This window comes from Mytilus edulis, chromosome 11 (genome assembly GCF_963676685.1).
Source record: "Mytilus edulis chromosome 11, xbMytEdul2.2, whole genome shotgun sequence".
Classification (NCBI taxonomy): domain Eukaryota; kingdom Metazoa; phylum Mollusca; class Bivalvia; order Mytilida; family Mytilidae; genus Mytilus; species Mytilus edulis.
In genome coordinates, this window is record NC_092354.1 from 22,124,992 (window position 1) to 22,135,724 (window position 10,733).

General features: G+C 33.1%; 1 protein-coding gene across 1 annotated transcript; it reads right to left on the reverse strand.

The window, feature by feature from the left end:
* Positions 1 to 1,270: 1,270 nt before the first annotated feature.
* LOC139494688 (uncharacterized) lies at positions 1,271 to 5,345 on the reverse strand. The gene is made up of 3 exons (XM_071282860.1): positions 5,253 to 5,345; positions 4,722 to 4,780; positions 1,271 to 4,044 (listed from the first exon to the last, which is right to left on the reverse strand). Exon 3 carries the CDS (start codon positions 4,028 to 4,030, stop codon positions 1,964 to 1,966), a length of 2,067 nt encoding a protein of 688 aa, XP_071138961.1. The 5' UTR covers positions 4,031 to 4,044; positions 4,722 to 4,780; positions 5,253 to 5,345; the 3' UTR covers positions 1,271 to 1,963.
* Positions 5,346 to 10,733: the final 5,388 nt, after the last annotated feature.

Consider the following 10,733-nt stretch of genomic DNA (forward strand, 5'->3'; position numbering starts at 1 on the left):
TGGCCCTGTGGGCCAGATGAGCTAAAAAGTCAACATGACCAAAATGGTCAAGTGACCCCTCGAGAAGTTATTGCTCTTTATAGTAATTTTTAACAATTTTTGTTATTTTTTTACAAAAATCTTCTCCTCTGAAACTACTGGGACAAAGGACAAGGTACAATAAGGGCCATTTTTGGCCCCCTGTCCAAATGAATTGAATTTTATAATTTTAATAGACTAAATATAGAAGCTTAAAAAAATGACAATTTTTTTTTGTAATTATCATTTGTTGGTTGCCTAGCAACAGATTTAAAATCTGCTATGTATGCGCTATTTTTAACCATATTCATTAAAAATGTGTTTTTTTTTATATGAATAAAAATGTATCATTGTACAATACATATATGGAAATCTCTAACTATAATGTCTCATTTATCTGAATTATTAAATACGAGTATTTATCATATCTTAGCCACAAGAATGACCCTTAGCAACAGCACTGTATACTAAGCAACCACAGCCTTTAATATCTCTTCAAGGTTTATGCAACCCCTCATGTGTTGACCAAAGCTAGGTATCTATTGTTAGGTGATTACATGACAGTTGTAAATAACTTACATTTTGTTAGCTTTTTAATGCTTGGAAACTACCTAGCAACCGTATCCATTGCGTAGCAACGACCTTTCTCTATATGATTTACGCTGATATTGTACTTTTCTTATGTTAATTTGTCATCTATACGGTTTTGATATTTTGTAGATTTATCACTATCCAACTTGAAGCTTGGTGTTTACTAAACGAAAAAAAAAACGCCACCCCCCCCCCCCCCCCCCCAAAAAAAAACCAACAAATAATAAAGTCTTACGAAAAAGTTTAAAAAAAAAAAAAAAAAAAAAAGTTATTATGACCTTCAAGGCCTTCTCAACAAGTATTATGTTAAGTCCTTGTACAATAGCAGTTAAGTTAAAAAAAAAAACAGAATGCATTACTGGAACTATTGATTTATTCAATGATCAAACAATTATATAAATAATGAAATAACAGGCAGTTTTCTTTGACAAAATTACACAATGTTCTGTGAATGTTCGTGGAACCAATGAAAATCATCCTTTGTAAAAAGTTCCACTGCATATAGATGAAATTGAAATCGGGAATGTGCATGTCAAAGAGACAACATTCTGAGTATAGAGTATAAACCGCCAAACAGGTATAACTTACTAGGTTAAGTATGTATTACGCAGAAACTTGTAAAAAGCATCTTAAGATATAGTGTAATATGGACAACAAAATGTACGCCATTGGTCTGAATCAAAACTGTCGGATGTTTGTATTAAAAGTGAAGGTAATTAGATAAACCTATCATAGTGCATAATCATATATCAACACATTTCTTTTGGTATATATGTACATAATACCACATAAACAGGGTAATCTCCAAAGTGACCAAAGTCTTGTTTATTAAAGACACATAGCATCACACGTGATTATCACACGTCAATCAGCTCCAATGAGGAAAAACTTTAACAAGATTTGCTGACAAGGTGTACCAAACTATCTTCTATTTCAGTATAATTGTAGTTCATTATTTAGATTTAAATATTGTTTAATGTAGAGTATGTTCAGTAAGAGCAAAAAGACTGATACCTAAGCTATGACTAAAACTCATGTGGATCTAACCTCATTGGCAATCATAACACATCTTCTTTTTTATATATCTGACATGTGACTAAAAATGTGTACAAACATATTCTTATTCTTAATTAGTGAGCAGATAATTAACAGTAGATCAGCGAGAAAAAAAAGTATTCAACATTAAAATCTAAAAGTATTCCGCAAGACAAGAACAATTTTAATCGGATGCTGATCTCCGAAAAAAAATCGTTTGTTAATACAACAATGAAAAAACCCACCCCCTGTTGAATAAATTCACTATATCTATGCATTTACATCTTAACCTCTGTCAATAAATATGAGTGTCAGAGATTCACTCCTCAATGAAACCGTCACTATCAGAATCGGAATCTGTTTCAAGTGGCACATCTTTTGCATTCAAAATTGAATCTGCATATTTACACGTGCTTGGTGTCTCTAGTTCCCACCTGCTATAACCAAGGTACCACATTGTAGATGCAATATGGGCACAACAACCAACCACCCGGGCGCCAACTTTACAGGTGCAATACCAACCAGTGACTTCATCTCCACTAAATTCAATCCATAGACTGTACACTCTTGAGGACGAATGTCTGGATGTTAGTTTTACTCGTAATAGATTAGGACGGTCACGGCAAGTCTGGAGCATGTAATTGTCATCAGATAGATGGCTTTCTGTATATCTTGGGGCTTGCTTCAGTTGATATACTCCCATTGTAATATCTCTGATTTGTTGGAGAGTAAGTTTCGGAAAATCTAAAACGTTTTCCGTGCCATTTACTTCAGAATAAATAGCCTTTTTGCGAATTAGATTATTGTCCTCGACATACTTCTGTACCTGGTTACCAAGCTGTGCTTTATCCAGCATAGTTTGGCCGATCTCTTCATTGCAAAAATCATTAATCAGTGGAGCCCGGAAGCAATTAATAAATGCAGAAACAATTCTGACAAAATCTCCAATATAGGGAACGAAGTGGTTTGAAACGACCTTGTCGAGAAAGCGCCACTGTTTAATGCGTCCATTGGCGCTTTCAACTACCCATCGAACTTTTGTTATAAGTCGTGAAGAATTTGCCTCCTCAGTAGTGTGTTGTTTTTGTCCCTTTTTGATGAAACAAGGCATCTCTACCTTCAAGTTCATACTCTCAAGGAAAGCTTGAGCATCTCTGAAACCTCTGTCGACTACTAATACGTCATCGTCCTTTATCCATTTCTTTATATCTTCAGCATTGGTTTTAAATAAATGCTTGGTAATTGAGGCATCGTTGTTGTGGCCATTGGCATAATATGGCCCCAAGACACTCAAAATGTAGCCATCAGATCCAACTATAATCATGGGCTTGACTAAAGGTCGATTTTTGTGCATACTGTAGGTTTTCTTCTGGAACTTGTGGTATGAACTTTTCTGTATGTATATGTATGTCCCATCTAGGATCAGAACAGCTGTGTCTTCATTGTTTCCTGTAAACAATGTTTTGGCAGTTGGAGTTGTATGGCTCTGGGCAAAAACGGAATGACTCATATGGTTAAATCCTAAAAATGATGGAACAAAATTTTTAATTAGAGATTCTCGAGCTGAGTGTACGGCTCGCCGTATATTGTAGGACTTAAGGCTGAAAAGAGTTCCCAAGATTGTGTTCGATAATCCAGTGCGTAATTTTACTAGGAGAATAGCAAGACATGTTCTTATTGAGCGTACCTCAGAGTTTCTTAAGTCTGTAACATGTGTGGCGACAACGTCAAACTGTTGTTTGGTGAGTCCAGTGAGATTAACAAAATCGTCATCTGACATAGCTATCTGGACATCAAAATTAAGTTTTCCAACATCTTTTAGCATTGACCTGGTTCTATCCAACAAGTTGTTTACATCCGTACGGTTGAAGAATGTCGACGGAGAAGTATGCTTTAATGCTTTCAGAGCCTCTTGCTTGAAGTATTTACCAACAAGGTGATCAGAACAACACCTACTGTTCGTGGAAATAAAGATGCCCTTGTCTATAAATGTTTGTGTCTTGGCTTCATTGGGAACAACAATAAGTCTATGCCTATTTGAATTCTGCTTCTTACAGACAATACACATACGGTGTGATTTTGTGGTAGAACATATTGGAAGTTGTATTGTTTTTGGACTAAGGACGCCTCCAGAGCTTGGTTGTTTTTTTTCATTGCTTTTATTTTTTTCTGCAACAGTCACATTGTTAACTAATTTGTTAGCCTGAATTTCTCGTTGAATTCTTGTTCTACATTTTAAGCAAATTGCGTCATGTTCGTACACATGTCTTTTTAAAATTGACTCTACATAGTTCCGTAATCCAGAATTAAATATTGCTCGTCGGTTTGTCTCTTTTAAATGCGTTTTCATACATATAATGCAACTGAAATTTCGTGGGGTAGGCATCCTCACAGCATTACCTAAAAATGAAAATGAAGGAGAAATTACTTTAATTATTTAATCCAAAATCGTTTACTCTAATTTAACCTTTATTTTTAGTTGTATTATTTATCTTCCTGTGAACCATAATGCAAAAAACAGGAGCAGATTAAGCCAGTTTCAAAAAAGAAGGTGGAAGTTGTTCATACCTCTTTTGACCAGGCTCGGAACAATATTTTCCGTAATATACCCATATTAAACAGAAATCAAATGTATCTATACACAAGTATAATGACGAGAACGTTATGCTATTATACAGTCGCGGTAGTTTGAATATTCAACAGATGGACAAGGCGAATGCAATATAGTTCCTCTTTTAGACCGGGTGTGATATGCTGTATAAGACTAATTGTATAGTGTCTAGTATGCCATACGAGATGCAAATTCATGCAGCATATATTTAAACATGCAGTAACAGTCTTAGAATATTGTGATGTTTGAATGGTGGCTCTCATCAGTGACGTTAACCCAACATTAAGTTTCCCATATATCATTATTTTTGTTCATCTTTTCAATAGCAGATCACCTTCAATGCCGAATCATTTCAATCCAGCTGACACTTGTGCTTATTGTATGGTCTTGTGCCGAGAAGACCATTGCAACCAGTTTTGTTAAATATGTATAAAATAATTTAAAAAATAGTGTTGTATATATTTACCATTCCTTATGTTTCTTCATTTCTATCTATGTAAATACTGTAACCCCTTATGGATGTACCTGAAATAGATATCGAAATATATGTCTAATATATAATGAGCGGCTGCAAAATTATTTATCTTTATTAAACAGCCTAAAAAGGCTACATTCTCTTATCTTGTAAAATATATAGTAAGGAGGCATCGGCTACAGACATGTATTTCACATTCTGAATTATAATACAATTGATAAAAAAGTGACCGAAGACTACAACAGTCATGCTGCTGATATCGAATTTATACTGAGCCAAATTGAAATATGAGAGAAAGTTTTTTCAAACAAAAGTGATTAAGTATTAAGTCTTATAGTAATTTTTGGGGTCCTTTATAGCTTGCTGTTCGGTGTGAGCCAAGGATCCGTGTCGCAGTCCGTACCTTGATGTATAATGGTTTACTTTTATAAATTGTTACTTGGATGGAGAGTTGTCTCATTCGCACTCATACATCATATTCCTATATCTATATATTATACATGTTTAACAAAATAACTATACCAATTTCGAAAACTGTAACAGGCATACGAACGTCCATGAATTTCATTATGTGGTGTCCATGGTTTACATAATCAGGATGTCAATTCTATATCTGTAATAAGACAGAAAAATATATATTATATGAAACCTTGAGCATCAGGTCGTCCGAGCATTTGTGTAACGTTTAATTATGTTATGATATATGTATATATATTTATTTTTTCATTTTTACTTTAAAAACCAAGGGCCGGAAAATCTATCTTTAAAAACATGTTAATGTTATCTGTTGATAGAAGTTAAACCTTAAAATATTTCGTGTATGTCTGAAACAACTATGTTATATCTACAATTTATATATGAACTCCCTTTATAGCCGATTTCGTTGAGTGTGTAGGCAAAGGTAATATCTTTGGTAAGCTTGCTTGTTAGCTGAACCATTCAGTCATTATTAGGTTAGGTGTACTATCCTCTTTGCAAATGCATTGATCGTCCAAAAAAGGGGATTCAAACCCCCAGATCCCCCCCCCCGCCCCTGGATCCGCCACTGCCCAAGTTATCTTTGGCTACACACTCAATGAAATCGGCTGTAATAATATTTCTTCAAATGACTTCTATTCAACTTCTCTCAGGGACGAAATCAAAAGTTCAATGTAGGATAAAAATTCACATAGTTTTTCCACTAATTCCCCCCCCCCCCCACTCCCTTAACTTAATTTGGGGAAAATGATTGACCAATAGGGATACATGTTAAATCGAAGTCAAAGAAAAAAAATAGCAGCCATTTTATCATTCCACCCAAGTTATTTGATATAAGTTTGCTATACAAATGTACTTCATTGATCTTTTGATGTCGTCCCATATTGAAAAAAATGATTCCAAGGGCAAAAAAAATTGATTGAGGCTCAAACTTGGAATAAAAATCTGTTGCATACCGTTTGAAGTGACTAAAACTTTATGTTTAGAAATCAGACTAAATTGCTGGCTATTATATCATGAACTCGAGCATTTTTCTGCTTTTCTTTCTTTTTTGAAATAAAATAAAATGATAAAATGATACAAGTAAAAAAAATGAAAAAAAAAATACTAATGGTAGTGGTGAGATTCGAACGTAAGACGCCCGAACAAAAGGCAACGGCGTTCCCAGTCGACTACGTTGTCATCATGACAATTACAGTGTAAAATGACATACTTATCACTATTGTTTTTTTTTTAATTTGTTATGTTCTCCGTTAATTCTATTTGTAGTCGAATTCATACGGAAATTGGAAATTATTTTACTTGCAAAAATTGTTAAATTTTCATGTTAACTCATAAGAAAAATGATACTGTAAGGCTGAAAGCAAAAAAGGTTGTTTTCGGCGGTAGTCAATTTCGCAAAGTCGTCTGCAACCGGACCGATATTTTGTTCCCAATTTTCACATATTCTGAGTATATTTTTTACTTGAAACGAAAAATTATTTTCATTCAAACTCTTTGTAGCTGTAATTTATATCATGACTCAACCGGTCTCAGGTACACATGAAAATGGCTGTTTTATCGTGTGTGCCAAATGCCGATGATACGTTTTCACCATTTGTTTGTTGATCCAAATTGGTTAAACAAAATCTAGATTGATAAAAAGAAAAAAAATACAATTTAAAGAATGATTGCCAAATCTCAAAACTAAAAACCTCACCTTTGGAAATATTCTTGATGTAGTTGGTGGTGTCTGGTAATCACAGTTGAATGCGGAGTTTTTCAACCCTTTCTCCGATTTCGCTCCGATTTTACTATTACGGCGAAGTTGTTGTTTTTTTTTGGGAGATAGTTTTATTCATATTTGAAGGCCTCCGCCAACGTGAGCCAAAAGTTTCTCTTCATTATCAGAAAATTCTGTTTGAATGCTATCCTTATCACCATTCTTTTCTGTGGCTCACGTTGGCGGAGGCCTTTAAAAACGAAGAATTTCAGTCCAAAAATCAACATTTTGGTACCTTTTGGTGTAATTAGGTAACTTTAAGCAACCCAAAATCGGATTTCTGCTTTACCAAAAATTAAAATCCGCATAAGCTTCTAAAGAACAGATATATGCAAATTATTTCCGATTATAATTTCGTTTATTTCATGAAAAAAAAAAAATTACAAAAAAGGGGGCCAAATACGGCCCTTAGTGTACCTTGTCCTTTGACCAAACTTGTCCACAATCATCATTAGGGTATCTACTTAAGTGTCCCAATTACTAAAGTTAAGAATATCAAAAATTTAAATAATAATCAATACTGATAATTCATTACATATATTATCATGATCAAGTTTATTTTCCTGGACATGATGGTACATTTTTCATATTGAGGAACCTCAAAGTATTGCATACAAGCTTATATGAAATATATACTTTATGGAACACTTGAACATAAAATTCTTTTTAAAGGATATCAAATAGCATTGGATGATTTAGATATTAAACCAGTCCCAAAAGTGTTGATGTATACATATTTTAAAATACACTACAAGAACAACTTCTGTAAATTATATTTTAAAATACACTACAAGCATGACAAGTTTAACTAGTATGAATAAGATTTAAAATACACTACAAATACCACTCATGTGATGTATATCAAATTTCACCTCAATGCAGATAACTAATTCATTAACTCATGAGAATAAGCTTTAGAGTACACTACCACAAGGTTGATTAAAATTTATAATATAAATTAACTCATGTGAATAAGATTTTAAAATACAACTCATTGGGAATATATTTTAAAATATGCATAACTCATGTGGAGGGTCTCAAATGGACCACTTAAAAATACATTGCAACTCAAAGGGATTGAATTGGAAAATGAACTCTTAGTCATGTACACTACTTGAAAATACATTATAACTCGAGGGGATTAAATTTGAAATTAAGAAATACACTGTAACTCATGTAGACTACTTGAAAATACATTACAAATCAAGGGGATTTAATTTGAAAATATACTGTTACTCATGTAGACAAATTGAAAATACATTACAACTCAATATAATAAAATTTGAAAATACACTATAAGCTGTGTACATTACTTGAAAATAAATTACAATTTAATGGGATTAAATTTAAAAATACACTGTAACTCATGTAGACTAATTGAAAAAACATTACAAATCAAGGGGATTAAATCTAAAAATACACTATAACTCATATAATCGAGAGAGAAAAAAACCCACATTACAACTCAAGGGGATTGAATTTGAATATACACTGTAACTCATGTACACTACTTGAAAACACATTACAACTCAAGGGGATTAAATTAGAATATACACTGTAACTCGTGTAGACTACTTGAAAATGCATTACAACTCAGGCGGATTAAATTTGAATATACACTGTAACTCGTGTAGACTACTTGAAAATACATAACAACTCAAGGAAATAAAATTTGAAAATACACTATAAGCTGTGTACACTTTGTATACTTGAAAATAAATTACAACTCAATGGGATTAAATTTGAAAATACACTGTAACTCATGCAGACTACTTGAAAATACATTACAACTCGGGGATTAAATTTGAATATACACTGTAACTCATGTAGACTACTTGAAACACATTACAACTCGGGGATTAAATTTGAATATACACTGTAACTCATGTACACTACTTGAAAACACATTACAACTCAAGGGGATTAAATTTGAATATACACTGTAACTCGTGTAGACTACTTGAAAATGCATTACAACTTAGGCGGATTAAATTTGAATATACACTGTAACTCGTGTAGACTACTTGAAAATACATAACAACTCAAGGGAATAAAATTTGAAAATACACTATAAGCTGTGTACACTTTGTATACTTGAAAATAAATTACAACTCAATGGGATTAAATTTGAAAATACACTGTAACTCATGCAGACTACTTGAAAATACATTACAACTCAAGGGGATTAAATTTGAATATACACTGTAACTCATGTAGACTACTTGAAACACATTACAACTCAAGGGGATTAAATTTGAAAATACACTATAACTCATGTACACTACTTGAAAATACATTACAACTCGGGGATTAAATTTGAAAATACACTGTAACTCGTGTACACTACTTGAAAATATATAACAGCTCAAGGGGATTAAATTTGAAAATCCACTGTAACTCATGTACACTACTTGAAAATATATAACAGCTCAAGGGGATTAAATTTGAAAATACACTGTAACTCATGTAGACTAATCGCATTTACATTACAACCCAATGGGATTAAATTTAAAAATACACTGTAACTTAGGTAGACTACTAAACATTACAACTCAATCGGATTAAAATACACTTACAGTTAAGGGATTAAATACACATACTACAACATATGTGGATTAAATACAACAAATGTGGATTAAAACATAAAACACACTACAACGTGTGTGGGTTAAATCTTAAAGTAATTAACAAAATAAGAGATACAATTGATATATTGCGGAAACCTTGCATTTTCATGGATATGTGATTTCGTGGTCTACCAAAATCTAGATAAAACTTTAAAGAAATTTGTATTTCGTTGAAAATTTAAATTTGTGGATAAAATCTGTATACATTCATTATACCACATGCCTATTCAATTCATCCAAATGTCAAAATCAAAGTGAGTGATTTGTAAACACAGAAGGGTAAATATATGCTTTACTTTATCCTTTGGGAGTAAAAAAATTATTTCGTTGTCAATGAAGCTAGTCGATTCAACTGCTATCTAGACAATGGGAGATAACTTAAATCTCTAAGGTTGATTTTAACAATGACATTATTTATATTTTTAGAACATATATTAGATTCCTGCACCTTGCAAGTGGGTCTCATTGGGGTCTAAGCGTGACGCGGGATTGCCGATTTTTTGTAAGCGTGACACGTGAAAGTCAAATTATTGTGTCGTGAAAACGGTAAATGAAGTCTTGCGGGACCCGGGAAATGACAAAAAAATGAGAATTGCTTACATACATAGTGTAAGCGGGATACGGGAATTTGACAAAACAGTAAGCGGGATCCGGGATCGGGACCCCCCAATGAGACCCCCTTGCAAAAGCTTTGTAATTTTCTTGACATGTGGAACATTGTTTTGAGACTTGAATATCTGAGCATATATAGCAAATTCATAATTTTCTGGAAATGTTCATGGATAGGATGTATATTATGTTAAGATCAACGCATTATATTTTGTGTATCAAAAAGGTAGTGATAACCCTTGAATGGATTTATAATTTTTAACCAGGTGCTCCGCAGGGCGCAGCTTTATACGACCGCAGAGGTTGAACCCTGAACAGTTGGGGCAAGTATGGACAAAACATTCAAGCGTGATACAGCTCTGAATTTGGATTGTGATAAAATTATTGACTTTACATGGGTTTTTTTTTACACAAAACAAATGTCAAGATTTACAAATCAATCAAAGATTTCTTCTTCAAACTTATCTAAATCTAAAATTAAATAGTTGACACAGCATAGGTTTCTGACACAGAATGAATGTGGTCTAA